This window comes from Schistocerca piceifrons, chromosome 3 (genome assembly GCF_021461385.2).
Source record: "Schistocerca piceifrons isolate TAMUIC-IGC-003096 chromosome 3, iqSchPice1.1, whole genome shotgun sequence".
In the NCBI taxonomy this organism is placed as follows: Eukaryota; Metazoa; Arthropoda; class Insecta; order Orthoptera; family Acrididae; genus Schistocerca; species Schistocerca piceifrons.
Genome location: NC_060140.1, coordinates 167,943,767 through 167,969,717, shown reverse-complemented (window position 1 = coordinate 167,969,717; position 25,951 = coordinate 167,943,767). Strand labels below are relative to the sequence as shown.

The following is a 25,951-nucleotide window of genomic DNA, read 5'->3' as shown; positions in this document are numbered from 1 at the left end:
AACAATTTGCGTTTGATACCTGGAATAAACTGAGTTCTTGGCTTTGAAGAGGAAAATGAAAGGGCATCACGTCACGGCGCAATCACGTCAGCATCTACACTCCTGGAAATTGAAATAAGAACACCGTGAATTCATTGTCCCAGGAAGGGGAAACTGGGGTCAGATACATCACATGATCACACTGACAGAACCACAGGCACATAGACACAGGCAACAGAGCATGCACAATGTCGGCACTAGTACAGTGTATATCCACCTTTCGCAGCAATGCAGGCTGCTATTCTCCCATGGAGACGATCGTAGAGATGCTGCATGTAGTCATGTGGAACGGCTTGCCATGCCATTTCCACCTGGCGCCTCAGTTGGACCAGCGTTCGTGCTGGACGTGCAGACCGCGTGAGACGACGCTTCATCCAGTCCCAAACATGCTCAATGGGGGACAGATCCGGAAATCTTGCTGGCCAGGGTAGTTGACTTACACCTTCTAGAGCACGTTGGGTGGCACGGGATACATGCGGACGTGCATTGTCCTGTTGGAACAGCAAGTTCCCTTGCCGGTCTAGGAATGGTAGAACGATGGGTTCGATGACGGTTTGGATGTACCGTGCACTATTCAGTGTCCCCTCGACGATCGCCAGTGGTGTACGGCCAGTGTAGGAGATCGCTCCCCACACCATGATGCCGGGTGTTGGCCCTGTGTGCCTCGGTCGTATGCAGTCCTGATTGTGGCGCTCACCTGCACGGCGCCAAACACGCATACGACCATCATTGGCACCAAGGCAGAAGCGACTCTCATCGCTGAAGACGACACGTCTCCATTCGTCCCTCCATTCACGCCTGTCGCGACACCACTGGAGGCGGGCTGCACGATGTTGGGGCGTGAGCGGAAGACGGCCTAACGGTGTGCGGGACCGTAGCCCAGCTTCATGGAGACGGTTGCGAATGGTCCTCTCCGATACCCCAGGAGCAACAGTGTCCCTAATTTGCTGGGAAGTGGCGGTGCGGTCCCCTACGGCACTGCGTAGGATCCTACGGTCTTGGCGTGCCTCCGTGCGTCGCTGCGGTCCGGTCCCAGGTCGACGGGCACGTGCACCTTCCGCCGACCACTGGCGACAACATCGATGTACTGTGGAGACCTCACGCCCCACGTGTTGAGCAATTCGGCGGTACGTCCACCCGGCCTCCCGCATGCCCACTATACGCCCTCGCTCAAAGTCCGTCAACTGCACATACGGTTCACGTCCACGCTGTCGCGGCATGCTACCAGTGTTAAAGACTGCGATGGAGCTCCGTATGCCACGGCAAACTGGCTGACACTGACGGCGGCGGTGCACAAATGCTGCGCAGCTAGCGCCATTCGACGGCCAACACCGCGGTTCCTGGTGTGTCCGCTGTGCCGTGCGTGTGATCATTGCTTGTACAGCCCTCTCGCAGTGTCCGGAGCAAGTATGGTGGGTCTGACACACCGGTGTCAATGTGTTCTTTTTTCCATTTCCAGGAGTGTATTCATACTGTCCGTCACGCCATGTCACGTCAGTTAGCTTAGTCCAGTACCAATGGCGAAACTGATGTTACCAGTCACCATCTGTGATACAAAAGGTCACAGTATAGTATCGGAATCGAGGAACTAATAACGACAAAGTTTACGAAAAGCCAAAGCTAATTTCGTAGCTTATGTTCTAGATTTTCTTTGGTAAACTGCTGAGAATTGAAATAAAGTTTTAAAAAATCGACATTTATTTCCTAGAGGGAATATATTTATACAAACACGTCAAATAATAGCTATAAACGAATAAATGGAGCCTGTTAAACTAATTCATTAATTTTTATTTACGTGAAGCGTCATTAAATGAAATTGCTTCGTCAACTTAATTTGGGAGTACGGCTGTTCCGTTAATGTAAAATCTATGTAATTTTTCCCTGTCTGATATCTGACCTCGCTTTTGTAAGACCACTCAATGGAAAGATATCCGAGTCGTCCTGAAAGGTCTGCAATTTGCTACGAAAACAAAGCGCAATAATAAAACAAAAGATAACGAAGACACAAGAAGACGAAATCCACTACTATAACACGAATGAACTTGGCCAATATAGGTTTATTTACGTTGTGCGCAGATGACGATACCGTCGAAACTTTCTTCCCGAGAAACCTTGACGTTCCGTGATGTTACGGTCTGTTGATGACCTTCGTAAATGCCGCCATTTGAAATGCATTATGGAATTATTTGACGTGGTGGCCAATGGGTCCTGGGCTTAAAAACACATCATCGTCCCGAGATCACGTGAAAGTTTCAGCATAATGCCGACAACATTGGGCAGAACGTGGTGCTAACGACAGACATACTCCTATTTCCACTCTATGGGCGCATCTCTCTCTCTGCCCCGACAACGATAGTCGGTGGTCTCTAGACAACGCCGCACTGTCAGTGTGAATTATTGCTGTAAACAAACTCGTATCCTGACGTAGTGATACGACCTCGCACGGCCTAGCGAACAATATATATGTCCCCCTAGCTGGGGGCAGCAGAGTTCCTACATGCCGTTCACTACGGCCATCCTGAATCCAACGATTCCATATTCGCATGACAGCAATGGGATAAATTACTTAACTAACACGTTCACAACCTAGTGTAAAAAGTAAGTGTGTGTGTGTGTGTGTGTGTGTGATGGGTCTTTTATTCAGTAAAATACAACGAGGTGACTGAAGTCATGCGATACCTCCAAGTATCCTGTCTGATCTCCTTTCGCCCGGCGCAATACAGCAAATCGACGTGGCATTGATTCAACAAGTCGCTGGAAGGCCCGTGCAGAAATATTGAGCCATGCTGCTTCTATAGTCGTCCGTAATTGCAAAAGTGTTGTTGGTGCAAGAGTCTGCACACGAACTTATCTCTCAATTATGTCCCATAAATGTTCGATGGGATTCTTATTGGGCGATCTGGGTAACCAAATCATTTGCTCGAATGGTCAGGAATCAATCGTGGAAAAGCTAACTGCCTACAATGCCAATGAGACAATTGGAATATGTCAAGCCATAAATACTTGGACTTAATAATTTGTTGGGATATGTAATGGAATAAGCTCAGTCGGAAGTAAGACAGATGGTAGACTTCGGTTCATTGGTTGTGAACTACTATATTTCTTACTTAATACTCCTGAGCCCCTTCCTTGCATATTGCTCCAGTGTGCGGGAACAGTTCCAGAGAGGACTAAGAGGCGATATTAAACCCACAGAGATAATGGCAGCACGAATGGTCAGAAGTTTGTTTTACCGTGGGAAAGTGTCACAGAGATGCTGAAGAGACAACTGGCAAGGTAGACGCTAACTACTCGGACAAAACCTAAGAAAAGTTTCAAGAACCAGCTTTAAATAACGAACTACGTATGTGCTATCCGCCTCCACAGCTCAGTGGTCAGTGGTCAGCGTGTCTGGCTGCTAAGCTAAGGAACCGGGTTCGATTACCGGTACTGCCAGGGATTTTTCCTTCGTGAGAGGACTACAACGGGGTTCACTGCCTCTTAATGTCAATTCAGAAGCTCAATGAGTGAGAGAGAAGCAGCGGCTCCAAGGTTAAGAAAGCCGACAACGACCGGATGGATGGTGTGCTGACCCCACGTCTCTCCATACTAGGAAGAGCGGTTATCGCTGAAACAACCGGTTTTCGGTAATATCGCTTTTTCCACGGCAGTTTACCTGACTGTTAAAACCGCTCAAAATAGCCGGTTTCTGAAATAACCGATTATCGGTTTTTGTTCGGATTATTTCCTGTAATATATGTAGAAATCAAACAAAGATTGAAAAAATTTTGACTCTTTCAGTTTCAAGATACATACAATGAAAATGTTGAATTAAATGGGCAAATATAAGGGAAGTTCGTACGTCCAGTGTTCGCTGTTTTTCTCGGAAAGTGGTGTTTACTACTGCAACAAAAACACACCAGTATTCTCTATTCATTATAATTTTTTGAAAAACTGCTTAAAATCGTGTTATAATCAGCGTTCAATTCAGTATTTGGGCATCACAAACAGTCATGCCAAAGTGTGACAACTGAAGCTGAATAAGACTGTTTATGTTAATTTGTCCGTTTTCAAGCGCTACAAGCTGATAAAGGCGTATTATGTAGAGGCAGGCAGCAGATCGGCTGCTTTCTATTTTTACTGTCCGTAATGAATGAATAGTTGTTTTCTTTTTCGTACAATTAGGAGACAATTTTTTTAACGCAAATAAAGCACTGTACGCCAATGTTATGTCACTTCGTAGAAATACATCCAGACTATGCTTGGTGCCATTCTGCAGTACAACGTATGGCCGGCGACGACAGCGAGATATTACGGTACAGACCAGGTGGCGGCCAAGTCTTACACACTGCACGTACACGCGTTCTTTAAGGCACGACACACGGCAACAGGGGCATTACTGTCTCAGCAATCGTGTACACCAATTCTTATGCGAAGCGTTTGTTGCTCGTTTCTGTCGCCATTGTCATTGCTTTTCTCATTTTACGTAAAAATAATATTTCAAAACAAATCAAATTCGAAATATCAAAGTAAATTTTAAGAACAGTTTATTTAAAAACTTCAGCAGTGTTGTTATAGGTAATTCATATTTCGGTTTTTTACTCAGTTATCAGTAAAAAATAAACACCTGTTATAACAGATACCAACCAAACACAGGAAAATAACTTATTTGGAACTGAAAGACCGGTATCTGTTTTTTCCATCCCTACTCCATACCGTACCAAATGCGTCACTGATAAGAGATGACACAATTGGCCCATGAGGGGCAGAACGCGGAGCTTTTCTTGGTGTATACAATACCTACGAAACGCGACCGTAGGTACCGCGAAGGAAAGATGTGACTAGTTACAGCGCGCAAAGACATTAAAGCAATTGTTCTTCTGGTATTCAGTACTTGAGGGGAACTGGAAGAAGCCTTAATAACTGGTAAGATGAAGTACCGTCTGCCATGCGGTCCACAGACGCTTCCAGAGAACAGATGTCTACGACCTTTAACCTCCCGAGTGGTAGGTGGCGGGAGGGCGGACAATCTGTCCTCATTTAAACTCGCTCGTCCTGCGGTACGAGAGTCTTGTCACAGCCGTGAACTGTGATCCATTTGGCAACCTGCCCCAGCCCCCCCCTCCTAACCCTCCCCCCCCCCCACACACACACTGAATGGATCAACCTGTCGGCACGAGCTGCAAGATTTAACGCCGGCGTCACCGCTCGCTGTCAGGACCACGCCTCTGAAGAGGCAAGTACAGCCACTGCTGTCCCACGCGAAACACGTGTTCTGTGCGGAGATTACCGAGAACATTACTGGCTAGATCGCGAATACGGATAACCATCACCATCTCAGATGTTTCACCTGCTGACGTCAATGTCAGCCTCACATGGTACCAAGAAGTACTTGCATGATTAATCTACGCTGTAAGAGCTACTACCTCTCTGCGTAGCTGCTAGCCTGGACGTTGAAAGGCAGCGGCGCTGTTGTGTATTAGGTTTAGTTCGTCCTGTCTCTCGTCAAACATGCCACTTAAACACTCGCGCACTGTTTAAAAAACTGTATAGCCACATGGTCGCAAATTTGAAATTCGTAACTTAACGCTTATTTCCATTCTAAATTTTTAGTACAGTACAGAAGGTGTTGCCACAGTGAAACGTCGGTAATGTGTATCTGAAAACGTGTCAGGAGTTTGTTTCCACATGGGCAGACTGTCGAGCTGTTCTATTGCTGCAGATTACGTCCTCTTCTGGTGCAAAGTTAGGTATTCCGCGTCTAGTATGTTACTTGTGACTGGTTTCAATAGTACAATCCGCTTGCAAATAAGCCTACAAGACGCAGGAGAGTGGGTCTCATCCGCTAGTACAACTATCTTCTACTGCGCAACATACAATTTATGCTGAAGTGAAAAACTGCACCAAAATCCCTCTTGATACGTTAATGAGTAAGCATGTTTACTTACCAATTTTTATGTCCGCCAAAGTTGCAAGTTACCAATATTATTATTATTATTATTATTATTATTATTATTATTATTATTATTATTATTATTATTATTTCTTTCTTGTCTCAGACGTTATGTCTGGTTAAAAATGGAAGGTGACGCGGACCTTGATCAAGCGTGACTTCCTTTTAACTGTACGGTATATGTTACATTGCATTTAGGAACTTTCGGGTAATTGAACAAGTGTCAATAATTACAGATTTCTGTAGTTGTATATATAAGTTTGGATGTAGCTGTATTGCATTGATGTACTGGTGGATATTGTGTGGTATGGCTCCTGTAGTTGATAGTATAATTGGTATAATGTCAACTTTATCCTGATGCGACATGTCCTTGACTTCCTCAGCCAGTTCGATGTATTTTTCAATTTTTTCTCCTGTTTTCTTTTGTATATTTGTTGTATTGGGTATGGATATTTCGATTAGTTGTGTTAATTTCTTCTTTTTATTGGTGAGTATGATGTCAGGTTTGTTATGTGGTGTTGTTTTATCCGTGATAATGGTTCTGTTCCAGCATAATTTGTATTCATCGTTCTCCAGTTAATTTTGTGGTGCATACTTGTATGTGGGAACATGTTGTTTTATAAGTTTATGTTGTAAGGCAAGCTGTTGATGTATTATTTTTGCTACACTGTCATGTCTTCTGGGGTATTCTGTATTTGCTAGTATTGTACATCCGCTTGTGATGTGATCTACTGTTTCTATTTGTTGTTTGCAAGTCTGCATTTATCTGTTGTGGTATCGGGATCTTTAATAATATGCTTGCTGTAATATCTGGAGTTTATTGTTTGATCCTGTATTGCAATCATGAATCCTTCCGTCTCACTGTATATATTGCCTTTTCTTAGCCATGTGTTGGATGCGTCTTGATCGATGTGTGGCTGTGTTAGATGATACGGGTGCTTGCCATGCAGTGTTTTCTTTTTCCAATTTACTTTCTTCGTATCTGTTGATGTTATGTGATCGAAAGGGTTGTAGAAGTGGTTATGAAATTGCAGTGGTGTAGCCGATGTATTTATATGAGTGATTGCTTTGTGTATTTTGCTACTTTCTGCTCGTTCTAGAAAGAATTTTCTTAAATTGTCTACCTGTCCATAATTTAGTTTTTTTATGCCGATAAATCCCCTTCCTCCTTCCTTTCTGCTTAATGTGAATTTTTCAGTTGCTGAATGTATGTGATGTATTCTATATTTGTGGCATTGTGATCGTGTAAGTGTATTGAGTGCTTCTAGGTCTGTGTTACTCCATTTCACTACTCCAAATGAGTAGGTCAATATTGGTATAGCATAAGTATTTATAGCTTTTGTCTTGTTTCTTGCTGTCAATTCTGTTTTCAGTATTTTTGTTAATCTTTGTGTATATTTTTCTTTTAGTTCTTCTTTAATATTTGTATTAACTATTCCTATTTTTTTGTCTGTATCCTAGATATTTATAGGCATCTGTTTTTTCCGTTGCTTCTATGCAGTCGCTGTGGTTATCCAATATGTAATCTTCTTGTTTAGTGTGTTTTCCCTTGACTACGCTATTTTTCTTACATTTGTCTGTTCCAAAAGTCATATTTATATCATTGCTGAATAGTTCTGTTATCTTTAGTAATTGGTTGAGTTGTTGATTTGTTGCTGCCATTAGTTTTAGATCATCCATGTATAGCAGATGTGTGATTTTGTGTGGGTATGTTCCAGTAATATTGCATCCATAATTTGTATTATTTAGCATGTTGGATAATGGGTTCAGAGCAAGGCAGAACCAGAAAGGACTTAATGAGGCTCTTTGGTATATTCCACGCTTAATCTGTATTGGCTGTGATGTGATGTTATTTGAATTTGTTTGGATATTAAGTGTGGTTTTCCAATTTTTCATTACTATGTTTAGGAAGGGGTGTAAGGTATGTGATGCGTCTCAAACAGCCTCTCCATACAAATGCCAACCTCACCTTCACGAGTTGCAGCCAAGGATTGCTGCACGGTACACCCTGTTACCACTAACGAGGATATGGCGACCGAGTATCTCCCGGAATAAGGAGACACCCTCTACCAAGCGAAACGGCCTCCTAGGAGGGCGGATGAGCAGGTAGAGGCAGGGCACTCTCTTGTCCTTGGGATGGGAAACTGTTCCTAAAGGCGGAAGAGCCACATGATGGCCAACGGCATAGAATGAAGAAGGCAAGGAGAAACCACTTCATTAAAGATCTAATTAGATTTCTCAAGTATCAGCAGCCATAATATGAATATGAAACAAGCTCTAGTAAAAATTCAATCCGGAGTAATAGCCCCTCATTCGGTTCTCCGGGAGGGGACTACCAGAGATCTCGTTTCAACAGTTCATAGGAAGAAAGGAAATAAAAAGAGCTATAGTAGAATTGGAACGTGGAACGTCCGCACCTTACTGCAGATGGGGAAGCTCGAAAACCTTAAGCAAGAAATGAAGAAAATGAAGTTGGATATACTAGGAGTGTCTGAAATGAGATGGCCTAACTGCGGAGATTTCTGGAGTGATGAGTACAGGATAATTCACACAGGAACGATAGAAGATAGACCTGGAGCAGGTGGGGTTGGGGTTGGAGTAGTTATGAGTCGAAAATTGGGGCAGAGAGTGAAGGGATATATACAATATGGAGGAAGGATAATACTTGCCAGTCTGGATACCAAACCTACAGAGACGGTTGTGATACAGGTCTATATGCCTACCACAAACCAGGAGGATGAGGAAGTTGAAGCTGTATATGAAGAGTTAAATGGAGCCTTGAGAGGAATCAAAGGAGAAACAAATTTAATAATCATGGGAGACTGGAACGCAATAGTAGGAGATAAAGAGGTACAGCCAGCTGTTGGACGCTACGGCCTTGGTAAAAGGAATGATAGAGGAGACCGACTTATAGAATTTTGTAACAGGAATCAACTTATAATATCGAAGACGTGGTTTCAACATCACCCCCGTAGAAGATACACCTGGAAGTCACCAGGGGATAGAGAACGATACCAAATTGATTACATTCTAGTCAAAAATAGATTTAGAAATCAACTAAAAGACTCTAGAGCATACGCAAGCCCAGATATTGTGAGTGATCACAACATGGTTGTTGCGGAATGCCGACTCAAGTTCAAATGCATAAGGAAGAAAATAGGAAATGGAAAACTGGATATAGGGAAGCTTGGAAACCGTGAGACGCAGAAGGAGTTCCAAGAAAGGGCTAAGGATCTAATTCAACAGCATCCTATAGAGAATGTAGAACAACATTGGGAAAATATGAGAGATGGCCTAATAAAAGCAGCTGAAGAGATAATTGGAAAACAAAAACCTGGAAAGAGGAAGGAGTGGATAACTGATGAAATAATACTTATGTCTGAGGAAAGAAGGAAGCTCAAAAATAATGAAACGGAAGAAGGGAAAACGGCATACCGAGTGCTTAGGAACAAAATCAACAGGAAGTTGAAGCAAGTAAAAGAAAGATTCCTTGAAGACAGATGCAAAGACGTTGAAGGCCTTCTGAAGAAAGGGAACCTTGAATTAGCATACAAAACAGTGAAACGCTTCTTCTCAGGAGGACAAAGGATTAGATGTAATGCCCTAATAAGAGAGGATAATAAGATGGTGTATAATCATGAAGATATAGCACTTACGTGGAAGGAATACCTAGAGAAATTATATGGGGGCAACGTACAAGATGACATGATTGAAAGTGAGAACGAAGTAGATAAAGATGAACTAGGAGACAGCATACTAAGGTCTGAATTTGATCAGGCACTACAGGCACTTAAGCACGGAAAAGCACCAGGAATTGACTCATTGCCTGCAGAAATCATCAAAGCAGCTGGAACAGAACTAAAAGATAAATTGTATAAATTAATCTGCCAAATATATGAAACTGGAGAGCTGCCTGAGGACTTCAAAAAGTGTATTATTGTTCCATTACCAAAGAAAATGCCAGCAAAATCGTGTGCACAATACAGAACCCTCAGCCTAACATTACATGCATCAAAAATTTTGACGACCATCCTCCTCAGAAGAATTGAAGGGAACGTGGAATGCATGCTCACAGAAGACCAGTTTGGCTTTAGAAGAGGGAGAGGTACGCGAGAAGCCATTATGGCCCTAAGGCTCATAATAGAAAAGAGAATGGAAAAAGGAAAGGACACCTACATAGCATTTATTGACCTCGAAATAGCCTTTGATAAGGTTGAATGGAAAAAAAAAACTATTCCAGATATTGAGGGAAACTGGAGCTAAGTACAAGGACAGGAGAACGATATGGAACATACAAAGAAGAGGTGGCAATAGTGAGATGTGGGGAACATCAACAACAAGCAAAAATTAAACAGGGTGTGAGACAGGGATGTGCACTCTCCCCTGTCCTCTTTAACATGTACATACAGAAAGCAATGGACAAGGTCAGAGAAAAGTTAGGACAAGCTAATGGAATCAGGATCCAGGGAAAAATACTTGATATGCTGCGTTTTGCGGATGACATTGCTGTCCTAGCGGAAAATGAGGAAGAATTACAAGTAGTGTTGGAGGAAATGGAAAACACTCTTGCTACACGGTACAACATGAAAATTAATAAGTCAAAAACAAAAATCTTAGTTGCAAGCAAACAAAATAATCAAGCAATTACGAATATAAGGCTGAATGGAGAGAAGCTGAAAGAAATACAAGACTGTCTACTTGGGAAGCAGAATAACATCAGATGGTCGTAGTAGGAAAGATGTAATAAGTAGAATAAATCTGGCAAATATTGCATTCTATAAAAGGAAAGGACTCCTCACATCAAATATGGTAAGTCTGTCGTTAAGGAAGCGGTTAATAAAGACCTTTGTTGGGAGTGTGCTTCTCTACGGCAGCGAAACCTCGACACTTGGAGAGGACGAAAGAAGAAGGTTTGAAGGATTCGAAATGTGGTGTCTGCGAAGGATGTTAAAAATTCCATGGACGGCCAGGATGACAAATGAAGAAGTCCTGCAGAGAGCGGAGGAAGTTCCAGTTCTTTGGAAGACGGTCAAGAAGAGGAGAGATATATGGATGGGACACATTCTGAGACATGAAAGTCTTCTCCACACTGTAACGGAAGGCCTTGTGGAGGGCAAAAGGCAGACCTAGAAGAAAGTACATAAGCCAGATAATGCAGGACCTAGGATGCGGAAGTTTCACGGAATTGAAGAGGCTGGCCGACAATCGCACTGAATGGAGAGCTGCTGCAAATCAATCTTAGGATTGGCAACTTAAGAAGAAGATGTTTAGGAACTGTATCAATTTAGGATCTACTTTGTATATTTCCAAAATTTGTAGTAACCATGAGTGGGGTACACTATCAAAAGCTTTTTGGTAATCTATGTATGCATAGTGTAGCGACCTTTGTTTAGTTTTAGCTTGATATGTCACCTCTGCATCTATTATCAGTTGCTCTTTACATCCTCGTGCTCCTTTGCAACAGCCTTTTTGTTCTTCATTTATAATTTTGTTCTGTGTTGTATTTGTCATTAATTTCTGTGTAATGACTGACGTTAATATTTTGTATATTGTTGGTAGGCATGTTATGGGGCGATATTTTGCTGGGTTTGCTGTGTCTGCTTGGTCTTTAGGTTTCAGATAAGTTATTCCATGTGTAAGTGTATCAGGGAATGTGTGTGGGTCTGGAATGTAACTTAAATAATTTAGTTAGATGTGAATGTGTTGAGGTGAATTTCTTTAGCCAGAAATTTGCTATTTTATCTTTTCCAGGGGTTTTCCAATTGTGAGTAGAATTAATTGCTCGGATGACTTCATGTTGCAAAATTATCACTTCAGGCATTTGTGGTATCATCTTGTATGTATCTGTTTCTGCTTGTATCCACCGTGCATGCCTGTTATGTTGTACCGGGTCTGATCATATGGTGCTCCAGAAGTGTTCCATGTCTGTTATGTTTGGTGGATTGTCTATTTTAATTTGTGTGTTATCTATTGTCTGGTAAATTTTCTTTTGGTTTGTGTTGAATGTTTGGTTTTGCTTCCTTCTATTTTCACTTTTTTTGTATCTTTTAAGTAGTTTGGCCAATGCTTGTAATTTCTGCTTCTTTTTATCTAATTGCTCTATCGCTTCTTGTTGTGAGATTTTACCTAACCTTTTTCGTTTTTTTTTCTGACATTTCATTTCTTATAAATTGTGTTAGCTGTCCGATGTCTTTTCTCAGTTTTTCTATTCTGATCTGTAGCCTGTGTTGCCATGCTGGTTTTGTGGGTTTCTTCTGTGTGTTGGTTGGTTCTGATCTCTGCCTAGTATGTATATTTAATGTAGTGAGTGCTCCTATATAAACCAGTAGTTGTAACTCTTCCATAGTTGTGTTTTCATTTATTTTGTTGTGTATGATTGTGTTGATAGTTTTTATTGTTGTTTCGACTTGTGGGTTATTTGGCGGTCTATGCAAGAATGGTCTAATGTCTGTATTTGTATTCTATATATGTCAGCTGAAATTTTTCTTCTATATCTAACATGTGTGTCACTTCGTGTTCTATTTGTGCTTGTTCTGGTGGCTGTCTTAGGATTTTGTTTTCCTCTGATTTTTTAACTGATGTGTGTTGTTCTTTGTTTGTTTGCTCTGGGATGTTTGAGTCCATTACTGTATTTTCTTCTTCTTCTGATTGCACATTATTTTGTTCCAGTATTTGTTGTTTGATGTTTTCTAATTCTGACTGGGGTATCCTGTTATTTTTGATTACTACACGGATCTAGTCAGCTTGTTCTGTTAAAAATTTTAATTCTGGGTATCTGATAATAAATGTTGTGTATACTTGTGATCTGTATCCAGTTGTGTTGGTTCCTAGGTTTGTTGCTTGGTAATAACAGAACATGAGGTGTCGATTAACTTCATCTGACCATCTCATCCTCTGTCTGTTTTCCTTCTAGGGTGGTTGCAGGAAGCATATCTTGCAAAACACCTCTATTTGGATTTAAACCATTTTCCAGTTGGCTAGCAGTGTCGTTACCATTGTGGGCGGGCATAGGGTTCAAGCGTCGTCCCCGACCATGACAGCGCTTGTCCGAGGCTTCTTTAGTTCTGTCCTGAACCAACTAATCACACTAAAAGGGGGGTTAGCCCTATTAGTGGTTTGTACTTTCCGTCGCCTTTTACGACTGGCAGAAGATACCGGAGGCCTATTCTTTTCCCGGGCCTCCACGGGATTTATTATTATTATTATTATTATTATTATTATTATTATTATTATTCTTATTATATTACTGGTATTATTAACTACAGTAGCTGAACCCAAATAATATAGGTGGAAGCTTTCTTTTTCTCCAGTTTAAGATTTCTTAGAAATGCACGCCCAGAAACAAACTTTTTAGCCTGTTCATATTTTTATGTATATCACTAGGCAATGAGTACTGCTGCCGTCGACGGTGCTAATCTGAATTAGTTTTCTTTAATAAATATTTCAAGAAAGCACCGTTTACTAAATAACGTTTTGTGTTACTTCACCTGCAAACGTTTCCTAGCACGGCTTCCATCAAACCGAAAACAATTCTGCCTTCTGCTTTAAATACACTTGTGGATCATTAGCATGGACAGTGTCCCAAGTCTGAGGTAACTGTTAAAAATGAAACAATATTATTTAACTTCCTGTCACTGATACATACATATTCCTTACCGGTACTTAAGTTTCGAACAAACCCGTGCCTTTATAGTGTAATTGTAAAATAATTCCAATGTAATACATGGAACTTTTGTTCTGTCCTTGACACAACACAAGGTCAAGTTAGCTAGCAGTTCGAAAAGGAATGGATTCGTTCGAAACTAATGACCTTTAAGGAATATGTATAAACCTGCGAGAGGGAACTAGATAAATGATGAGGTGTAGCTGTTGGTCCTTTACGCCAAAGGAATGTTGGAACTGCACAAATTTTCTGTCCTGCGATCTACAATTTAATTTTGTATTCGGCCTAGAAAGCTATTCAGTGCAGCTTTTACCAGCAGCTGTAATTGGAGACTGGTCAAAACACCAAGTCCGTAAAGAGTAAACGACAAAGCCCATATCGTGGCCACTGAACAGTGCAAGACTTATAATGCACGTACACTGAAGAGGGCAACATGAGAGTTGCCCCCTTTCAGCGATTCCTGTAATATTACTGATTCGGTAAACGAAGGCGACCATGAGAGAAAAATCCTGGTCTTTCATTTTTTTTTTTTTTTTTTTTTTTTTTACTAGCTGTGTTTATTTTCTTCTGAAACGAACACTCGCTTGCAGCACCGAAACTAGCCTCAAAACAGGGACTTAATTTTTTTCCTTTCCCTTCTCCACGTTTGTTACATGTTATATTCAATATTGCAGAATTCCATCTACAACCTAGGCACTTCTTTTAACTAAAAATTATTTCAATGTCGATTTAAACTGTATATGTACTGATACGTTTTGGTGAACCTCACAAACTTATCTGGATAGTACGGTTGCTCCACAGCACCTCGATAGTACGGTTGCTCCACAGCGTCTTAACAATATACGAACAACTGTCAGCTGTTAGTGTAAGTGTGAATCACCTAATTTTGGAATTGGCTTGGCGACTACAACTCATCGAAAGCAAGAAACAGCAGTCGCTTAAGCTGCATGTGACATACTATAACACGAGTCCTCTAACAGTGGGATGATACGTGGCAAAACGAAGTATTGCAATACCTCAGCCTCTATTTGTTGTTAAATATCAACAAATATCAAACCAGTTTCACTGTACATCATTCTGTATGCCCGTGTTTCCATATTCTGATGAAGCGAAAACTATTATGGGAAAAATTCTGTCTGTACAAGATGTTTCGCATCTAGGCGTGTCGACAGATTCTACAACATTACCCTACAGTCACTAACAAAACAGGAGAAGAGTAAACAGTGTACAGTGATTGTCGTCGTGAATCACCTGCTTATCTCTATACATAGACTGCTTGTCTGTCAGTGTTACTGGATTATAAGTAGTATGCATGGTGAAGTAAGCTAAAAATCTTTGGAGAACATATTTTTTTTTGCATATTCCAGCCAACGATGAACGATGGTAACATACCCTCCAACATCTCCGTAGTGTATGCTTCTCGGCCGGAGTTCCACATTGCTAGCTCCAGTCTGTGGAAATTAAGTTCCTCGTACAACTTGTTTATCGGTATTCACACACTTCGAAAACAGGTTTTTTTGTCATCCGGCAGCTGTTTCACTGTAGCATGTAGGCCCCAATGAAGGACTGCGGCCGTCGTGCTTGTTCAGAGAGTTCCTTGGTGCATCAGCAAACACTGTTACTGTTTTAAATTTAATATCGTGTGTTAATTGCCGACAATGTTAGTCTACATCTACATCTACATTTATACTCCGCAAGCCACCCAACGGTGTGTGGCGGAGGGCACTTTACGTGCCACTGTCATTACCTCTCTTTCCTGTTCCAGTCGCGTATGGTTCGCGGGAAGAACGACTGTCTGAAAGCCTCCGTGCGCGCTCTAATCTCTCTAATTTTACATTCGTGATCTCCTCGGGAGGTATAAGTAGGGGGAAGCAATATATTCGATACCTCATCCAGAAACGCACCCTCTCGAAACCTGGCGAGCAAGCTACACCGCGATGCAGTGCGCCCCTCTTGCAGAGTCTGCCACTTGAGTTTATTAAACATCTCCGTAACGCTATCACGGTTACCAAATAACCCTGTGACGAAACGCGCCGCTCTTCTTTGGATCTTCTCTATCTCCTCCGTCAAACCGATCTGGTATGGATCCCACACTGATGAGCAATACTCAAGTATAGGTCGAACGAGTGTTTTGTAAGCCACCTCCTTTGTTGATGGACTACATTTTCTAAGGACTCTCCCAATGAATCTCAACCTGGTACCCGCCTTGCCAACAATTAATTTTATATGATCATTCCAGTTCAAATCGTTCCGCACGCATACTCCCAGATATTTTACAGAAGTAACTGCTACCAGTGTTTGTTCCGCTATCATATAATCATACAATAAAGGATCCTTCTTTCTATGTATTCGCAATACATTGCATTTGTCTATGTTAAGGGTCAGTTGCCACTCCCTGCATCAAGTGCCTATCCGCTGCAGATCTTCCTGCATTTCGCTGCAATTTTCTAATGCTGCAACTTCTCTGTATACTACAGCATCATCCGTGAAAAGCCGCATGGAACTTCCGACACTATCTACTAGGTCATTTATATATATTGTGAAAAGCAATGATCCCATAACACTCCCCTGTGGCACGTCAGAGGTTACTTTAACGTCTGTAGACGTCTCTCCATTTATAACAACATGCTGTGTTCTGTTTGCTAAAAACTCTTCAATCCAGCCACACAGCTGGTCTGATATTCCGTAGGCTCTTACTTTGTTTATCAGGCGACAGTGCGGAACTGTATCGAACGCCTTCCGGAAGTCAAGAAAAATAGCATCTACCTGGGAGCCTGTATCTACTATTTTCTGGGTCTCATGAACAAATAAAGCGAGTTGGGTCTCACACGATCGCTGTTTCCGGAATCCATGTTGATTCCTACATAGTAGATTCTGGGTTTCCAAAAACGACATGATACTCGAGCAAAAAACATGTTCTAAAATTCTACAACAGATCGACGTCAGAGATATAGGTCTATAGTTTTGCGCATCTGCTCGACGACCCTTCTTGAAGACTGGGACTATCTGTGCTCTTTTCCAATCATTTGGAACCCTCCGTTCCTCTAAAGACTTGCGGTACACGGCTGTTAGAAGGGGGGCAAGTTCTTTCGCGTACTCTGTGTAGAATCGAATTGGTATCCCGTCAGGTCCAGTGGACTTTCCTCTATTGAGTGATTCCAGTTGCTTTTCTATTCCTTGGATACTTATTTCGATGTCAGCCATTTTTTCGTTTGTGCGAGGATTTAGAGAAGGAACTGCAGTGCGGTCATCCTCTGTTTCAATGCCATCATCATCCCGTAGTGTCTGGATATGCTGTTTCGAGCCACTTACTGATTTAACGTAAGACCAGAACTTAGTGAGTGAGTGTGAGTGTGAGTGTGTGTGTGTGTGTGTGTGTGTGTGTGTGTGTAATCTTATAGTACTTAACTGCTAAGGTCATCAGTCCCTAAGCTACACACTACTTAACCTAAATTATTATCCTAAGGACACACACACACACACACACACACACACACACACACACACACACACACACCCGAGGGAGGACTCGACCCTCCGCCGGCACCGAGTGAATGTTGCCATAAGATCCGTGAAACTAACGATTATTCATAGGAATCAATGCTTCCAAAATAGATTCAATCCAAAGGATAAAGTATCACTATGGACACCCAGAAGTATATCGATACAAGGAAAACTTCGCGGCGAGGATTATTCCAACGATGGATGTGTGTTCACTGGTTTCGCAATACTTACAGGGAAGAACGAAAGGAAGTATGTATTGTTTCTCAACACTTAGAGGGAAGGACGAACAGAAGGATGTAACGTCGCGGGTAATGAATCTTTGATCAACACTATTTCTTATTTTAAAAATGTTAAGAAAGCTGAAGACTTTCACTTCCGTGTATTCTTAATGCTCAGTTCAGTGTAGGGGAAAAAATTACGACCATAAATATCAGGAAAACAAAATTATCAGCGCCTGGTTTCAAAGATTTATCTGATACATCGAGAGCGGTAATGTGTTTATTTTGAGTCGTGGACGGAAGGCCAAATCATGCGGAAACAGGCTGCATAAATTCTTTGACTCCTGTGATGCTATTGCTATGGACGGAGAATACGGAGGGTGTGAAACGCAATGAGTCTTTCCGATTCACGAGGAAGGTTTTTCGTGTACACGGAGTGTGCCCAGGAGGAATGGTCAGTATTCAGGGATCTCACAAGAACGGTAATTCTAAGCAAGAAGTCCAGTAAAAATGGCCTCTAAAATGCATACCTTAAGATCTATGATCACTAGTTCACCTTCGCTACCGTGAGACATCTAGTGAACAGTGCTAATAGCCTTTCAAGCATACATAGTAGAGCACATGGTTTACCAGACGTTTTTTCTTCGAATGATCTTTCCTGTCATATCCATGACATGATTTTAAATCCAAATTCTACCAGTTTCGGTCTTGGACCATCTTCACGGATGAAGGGTTAAAAAGATTTAAGCCACCATATTGCGTTAGTCATTACGCGCTTCATGAATATAAATATATGACTCGGGACTTTAAAAACAAACACCCAAATACGAATTTTATACAGAGCAGTGATTTCAGTTGTCATACCACAAAGAAACGCTTTATATTTTAGTTAGTAGACAGTGAATAATGCACATCTTCAAACCATTTTGTTTATTTTGAAGGATTCACAATAGGAAGCCGTACAGGGGGAGAGGGGGGGGGGGGGTGTGAGCACAATGAGTATGTTCTATGACTGGAGATGTAGTTCCCGAAAAATGAAGGGATATTGAACAGAAGACACTAGAACACAAAAATTCGTCCGTAAAATGTTCCAATTTGTGATAAATCACAAATTTTCCGCATGTAGTACCTTTTTTTTAACAATTTTACTTTGGCGTATTCTGTATCCGTTCCGCAATGCTGCCGTAGCAGAATTATTAAAACACGAACTCGTTAATATGATCAAAACGTAAGAGACAGCGGTGGTTATCTCTTCCTTTTCTATAGCAATACAATTAGCAGCACCTGAGCTATGAAACAAAATGCCCTTGATTTGTCTTTTAAAAAGGTTTAAGGCGGTTCACTCTGGATATCGATTGCAAACTTAACATGCCTACGAAACGCGTTTACAAAACAAGCGGCACTTCTGCGAGGGACCTGTCTGCACTTGAGAGATAATGAGGTGCAGAATCTGTAGACTGCTTACGGGCTAACCTTGCACTGCACGATAACCACGTGATTTTTGGAGTGGAGAGAGAGTGTGTGTGTGTGTGTGTGTGTGTGTGTGTGTGTGTGTGTGTGTGAAAAATCTCAGTGCTTACTGCTACTGCACGGCCCAGTCTCCAGATGCCGACGCCCCTGTGACCGTCACCTTATTCGTGTTTTTCGGGCAAAGTGCGCCAGCGGCAGCCTTGCTATGTTCCCAGAGGCTCTCCAGAATTTCTCCTCTGTGCTCCACCGATCCCACACTCCTCCCGAGATGGAACTGCAGGCCGTGTGAAGTAGACATAAAAGCCCACCGCTGCTGCTTACCTGGTCACAGATGATGTCCCACTTCTTCTCGTCGTCGTACTGCTTGAGCAGTTTCGCCTTGTCGGGTGGAAGGTCCATCGAGGCCTGCGCACAAACAGAAATAAAATCATTTAGTACTAGAAATAAGAGCGCATTTTCTGTTTACAGACTAAGAGCACACAGCATGTCAACAGCGAAAAACTAGTGTTATGATTCAACATCCCAGAGACGCTGAAGTCGTTGGAGACGAAGCACAAACTGGGGATGAAATCTATCACTTTGTCCCGTGAATGAATGTTCTTGCCCCTACGATTTACAAACGACAATAAGCTCCCGATTAGCTGGCTTGCTGATATCGGTTTAGCGATTTTTAAAAAAGAAAATAAATGAAAGACGAAATATTCCGTTATAACAATACATTTTCGTTTAGAATATAAATTTCTCGTCAGCAAGATGTAAATGACGAAAACGCGCGCGAGTGGTTATCCCTATGAATCGCGATGTGAGCAGCTAAGTGGAATTGATATAGTTAGTGATCTACAGCTATCCGCTAGGGGTAGATAGCGGAGACGAGTCGATAGAAGAACTCGCACACCGAGACGCTGGAAATTGTTGCAGGCTGAAATTCGCTCGACTGCACCACTGTTTTGACTCCTTTGAGAATGAGAACGACGGTCAAAAAAAATTATATAAAATATAATGTATTTGAACAGCAGTTTTGTAAGTAAGCTGTCAGTTTCCGGCGAGTAATAACTAAGTTGTGAAATTCGTTTTCGGATATGACATGTTGTGTTTTGTTTTTAAACAGACTAACAGCAGTTTCCGATAAAACCTGGGTAATTTGTTTTATCAGTGTTTTTCGGCTGCAGTTCGCTGTAACCCTAAAAACAAAACAAAATATTGTGATGTAGGAGCAGTTTATTCTCTACGTGCGAAGCAAAGTACCACACCACTAACAATTCAATAACAAATAATGTCAAGTAGTTTACCACTAATAATACAAATGTTGAAAGACCAGGTACGGAGCTGGTAATGCAACAAACAAAATATGGGCGACTGTTTGACAAAAAGTGGGAGATGTATTATCAGTTGTTCGTGTATCCCAGCTGAATAGGATGACGTAGCAAAGATATGGGATTTAAAACACGTATCTCTGAACGGCATACAAATCATCTGAACGAAAAGATAAGACACCTGTCGATGTAGCGGTAAGTGTGAAAGATATTGCAAATCGGAAGCCAGCCGTGGTTTTTCCGAAGTAGATACCACATCGCTCATCAAAAGTGATTTTGGGGAAACTACGGAAAACATCTGGATGGCAGGAAGGGCGCTCTAACTCCGCTGTTCCTACATAGCACCTCAACCACTGCGCCACCCATCTCGCAAAACTTAACAAGAAAGCAGTGGTAGCGCGCTGACGGTCTTTCCAATATTCGTGAAAATAGCGAAAAAGTTTTGCCGAAGGTAGAATAATTTGCTGGACGAAGAACTCCGTACCTGGGCTGACGTACGTGAGGTTTCTGATCCTCCCACGAAGGCTTGGTAATAATAAATAGCCGTAAAGAGTGCTCTTTGTGAATGTTTCGTGTTCATTTCTCCGAAAAGTTCATTAATACTCTAATGTCTACTTCAGCCAAAGGAAGAGTTGTTGGGCGTTTATGAATTCAGCTTTTGGATAAGTCATTAGAATTATTCGCTATGTTAAATAAAACGCTTTTTTCGTATTCATTTTTTCCTATCGCGAGAAACGTTTTTTACGTGATGCAATGGAACACATCAACTGTTACAATAATTCTCCCCCCCCCCCCTCTCTCTCTCTCTCTCTCTCTCTCTCTCTCTCTCTCTCTCTCTCTCTCTCTCTCTCTGTCATGCAAGTGAAAGTAAGAGCACTCAAAGGTGGCTACATGCACTGTGCACTTTTCGAATCAGAAGGAATGTTCGATACGACCTACCGTCGGCTTTGACCAGTGACAATGTCACGTCACCTTTTCGTGCATATATTCACAATTTTGTTGTTAGTAGCCGAAGCCAACGAATGTGACTGAAAAATCGGTAATGGTGACACATTGATCTGTTGTTTTTTTGGGGGGAGGAGGAGACCAGACAGCGAGGTCATCGGATTAGGGAAGGATGGGGAAGGAAGTCGGCCGTGCCCTTTGAAAGGAACCATCCCGGCATTTGCCTGGAGCGATTTAGGGAAATCACGGAAAACCTAAATCAGGATGGCCGGACGCGGGATTGAACAGTCGTCCTCCCGAATGCGAGTCCAATGTGCTAACCACTGCGCCACCTCGCTCGGTCATTGATCTGTGTCTTTGCCCGAGGTGTATGTTAGGCTGGAAGATGAGAACGGGGATATAGTAAGACTGATTTGTACCTTCACCCGTTAGAAAAATCGGCAATAACGTAGTCGCCATATGTTTACCGCGTTTGTCGCATGTTTCCTATATCACTGGTCAAAGCCGACAATTAGTATGGAACGTTTCTCTATATCCCCCTCCTTCTTACAAGTAGATATTAGTCAATCGGGCCAAATTTTGACACGTTTTTCCTCAACTATACACAAACTTCGCATTTACTTCTTTTACTGTACAAAAAGGAACAGCGAACAGAAGCGAATAAGGGCTACACATTCTTTTAGCTCCCTCGCTCTTGTACCCTGCACTGGTCTTTTGTTCTTTATTTCGCTTCGAGAAGTGTTTCCAACTGCCTCTGTTTTCAGCTGATTACATGACTATAAACAGTGAAACACCTCCAATCGGAAGAGTGCAATGACCCCGCGCCGCATCGGGCAGTGAATGTGAACAATGCTTGTTTGAGTTTCCCACGCCCTTTGTGTTTTGCGACTGCGCACAGTGGCCTCTGTGTCGACCAGCATAAACCGCCACTGGTGGATGCGCATTTTGGCACTAACGCCATGAGAACCGAACCACCACAGGTGAAGGCGACTGTGCTCGTAAGCACCCCCGCTTACGATGCTACTTGGAACTGTTTCTCCGCTTACTGCATACGATACAAGCGCTCCGCCAATTCTGTATTGTTTTCACGCAACCACATCTGTGTTTTTCTCCCTTACAAATAGCATCAATTCGAGAATTTGACTCGCGTGTTCCTTACCCGCGCAGGGAAGAAGGCAGAAACAGATACTGCTAGTCAGACGTACACTTCAAAAATATTTTTCATATAAATTTTCAAGAGTAATAACTATTTTTGGAACATTAAATAGTGAAAATTCAATACACTCAACAACTTGGAAAAATGAAAAAAATAATATCACTCACACGTCAATAATTTAATACGAGTGCCAACCTGAAGATGAAGAGTAGAACTCTCAAAACACATCGTAGAGCAAACAAGTAATTTTTTTACTGTAGCTTCAGTCATGTTTTGGTCGCAATACTTAGCTTTGCACGACGAGTTTCTGCATCGCCACTTTCAGGTAGCCATCTCGTAATTTTAAATTTTGTTTTCTTATGATATCGTGCCATGCTTTTGTTGTTAAGTGTGCAAATTAAAGCTGGCCTGAGTGGCCGTGCGGCTCTAGGCGCTATAGCCTGGAACCGCGAGACTGCTACGGTCGCAGGTTCGAATCCTGCCTCGGGCATGGATGTGTGTGATGTCCTTAGGTTAGTTAGGTTTAAGTAGTTCTAAGTTCTAGGGAACTGATGACGGCAGAAGTTGAGTCCCATAGTGTTGAGAGCCATTTGAACCATTTTTTTGCAAATTAAATTATCTGGTCAAATTTCGTTGGTTCAGTCCAGAAAAACTAACACGAAATTTTTGTCTTTTGGTAGGTCTTACATTAAGAAAAAATAAATTAAGTGACGTCTAATGAGAAAATTAATTTCTTCAGGAACATATAACATTAAACTCAAAACATCACTTACTCAGTTTTGTTTATACTGGAGCGGTTTAAACTGTTAAATACGGTACTTTTAATACCGTTAATGTACGATAATATTACAATGCTATCAGTATATTCCACTGAAACACATCTATTATATTAAAATTAGATCACGATCACTCGCGACAACACACGTTAACGAACAGTAACCTTTTTTCCTTACAGAAACCACAGGAAAATATCCAATCTGTTACTGCGGACTCGTTAGCGGAAACAACTCTAGAAATTAAGTGATTTTAATTTTTTCTCCAACAAAGACTTTTTTTAAATTCACGTTATTTTTTAACTCTTCATTCAGCAACATTTCCTATTTTGTACCCCTCTAGTCATTTATATAAATATACAGAATTGCGTGTTGTCGAACTACGTGCTGGTATTGAAACGCGCCTGCAGCAAGAGAAATAAAGTGTTGTTTGTAAAATTCTGAAGACAGTCGCGAACCTCATCTGGATCCATGTAAGACGTGCAGAAAGTACACTGAACAGGGGTTGGCGGAAAGAACTTCACACTAACATTACATTTTCTGTTCCATTCGATTGGTGTGCTGAACGGAGAAAAAAAATCAACTGTCAATATGCACTCTCCCCCATATCTTATTCTCATGATCCCTACGCGATATACACTTTAGCGGCAGCAGAAATGTCGCAGTCATCCTCGAATACCGGTTCTCTAAATTTTTTCAACAGGCTTTCGCGAGGACAATGTAGCCCTTGTTCCCTCGCTCAATATGGGAGTGGAATAGGAAAGAATGTCGGCAACACTGTAAGATACATGAATCTGCCAAGCAAGTAGTGTCTCTTACCGATTATCTACAAAGGTTCAACAACAATTTGGAGGTATAGGAAACACGTTGTCATTCAAAACAGCTGTTATGAATATTTAGTTTATTGTTGACAGTCGAGAAGATTACACGTGTTATCGGCTGCTCGGCGAATTTTTACTTTTGAAAATGATGGATCAAAAAGTTTTCACTAAATTTTGCTTGAAAAAAATGGAATAAAGTGATGCACCGTATTCGAAATGTTAACTGTGGCTTTTGGCGAATCTACTACGAGTGAAACGTAGTTTACAAGTGGTATAAATATTTCAAAGACGGCCGAGAAAACGTTTAATACATCCGCCCCGGACGCCCAACAGATCATTACTGAAGACTATGTGTAAGAACTAAAGAAAATGGTTGTGGAAAATCGTTGGATCACTATCAAAGAGGTTGCTGATGATGAGGCATATCATTTGGCTCATACCAAGCAATTTTTTCGGTTGTTGGCATTAAACGTGTAGCTGCAAAGACTGCTCCGAAGTTGTTGAAATCCGACGAAAAAACAACTTCGCTTAGACGTTTCTCAGGAATTGCTGAATGAAGTCTACAATGATCCAGAACGTCTAAAGGTTATACCAGGGACGAAACACAGGTTTAGGGGTATGATGTCTAATCCGAAGCCCAATCGTTCCAATGGAAGCAGCCTGAAGACCACATGTGATCGAATTTCAATTTTTCTTCCTTCGAAGGTACTTCTCACTGTTTTCTTCAATTACGAAGGGACACTGTAACATGAGTTCCTGCGTTATGGTCGTACGATCAAGAAGGAATGCTACCTGGAAGTTAAGCACCGTCTGTTTGAAGCAATCCGAAGAAAACCACCAGCACTGTGGCAAAACCACTCGTGGAAATTGCATCATGGTAATGCTCTCGCTCACACCTCAATGCTTGTTTGTGATTTTTTGGAAAAGAAGAAAAAATACGAAATCATTATGTTGCCTCACTCTTTAAGAAAAACAAAAATTTCGTTACCTTTTGATCACACCTTGCATATCACTGATGATTGGTTTTGTAATTACAGCTCGCCCCACTATTCTCTACTTCGGTAGCTCCCTTCGTGACGTTTTGCTGCTGAATGAGTTCTGGAGTGTGACATTCAGTTCTGCACTAACTTATTGCAGTTGGCATCTTATTTTTCGTTACAGTTCTCTTCTATGACCGTTTGTCACGATCTCAACACACATTTCTGTCCAGGTTGTGACTTCGCGTCTGATGTTTTTTCCGCTTTCCCTGTTCAAAATGGCTCTGAGCACTATGAGACTTTAACTTCTGAGGTCATCAGTCCCCTAGCACTTAGAACTACTTAAACCTAACTAACCTAAGGACATCACACACATCCACGCCCGAGGCAGGATTCGAACCTGCGACCGTAGCGGTCGCACGGTTCCAGACTGTAGCGCCTAGAACCGCTCGGCCACCCCGGCCGGCTCTTTCCCTGTATGCAGTATAAATATTGTATACGGAGTCTCTTCAAACACCAAACACTTGGGCTCCGTTGGTTACGAAAGCACCCACCATAAAAGCTCCAAAATTTTGCAACCACTCAGTTCAGACATTAATGCACTCACAGCCACACAGAAGACTGTCCCGACCGCGACTAGGACACTTGTAATGTTGTTGTTGCTGTTGTGGTCTTCAGTCCTGAGACTGGTTTGATGCAGCTCTCCATGCTACCCTATCCTGTGCAAGTTTCTTCATCTCCCAGTACTTACTGCAACCTACGTCCTTCTGAATCTGCTTAGGGTATTCATCTCATGGTCTCCCTCTACGATTTTTACCTTCCACGATGCCCTCCAATGCTAAATTTGTGATCCCTTGATGCCTCAGAACATGTCCTACCAACCGGTCCCTTCTCGTCAAGTTGTGCCACAAACTCCTCTTCTCCCCAATTTTATTCAATACCTCATTAGTTATGTGATCTACCCATCTAATCTCCAGCATTCTTCTGTAGCACCACATTTACTTGTAATGTACTGAGGAAATTTTAAACGTGCTATTCGTGTCACATAAAACGTGCAGGCTTGGCTAGCATTTGCGTTTATGTTTCAGGATGCATTTCTCGCAGTGTTTTCACGTTTTTGTGCGGTTCCTGTCTGTATAT

At 41.9% G+C, this 25,951-nt stretch overlaps 1 protein-coding gene across 5 annotated transcripts in view; it reads right to left on the bottom strand.

Moving 5' to 3' along the window:
• LOC124787762 (formin-like protein) overlaps nt 1-25,951 on the bottom strand; it is a 453,708-nt gene that overhangs the window by 209,003 nt on the left and 218,754 nt on the right. For all 5 annotated transcript variants that reach the window (XM_047254638.1, XM_047254640.1, XM_047254639.1 and 2 more), the window contains exon 2: nt 19,148-19,231. In XM_047254638.1, the coding sequence (XP_047110594.1) occupies nt 19,148-19,231 (84 nt within the window). The remainder of the gene's footprint in view (nt 1-19,147; nt 19,232-25,951) is intronic.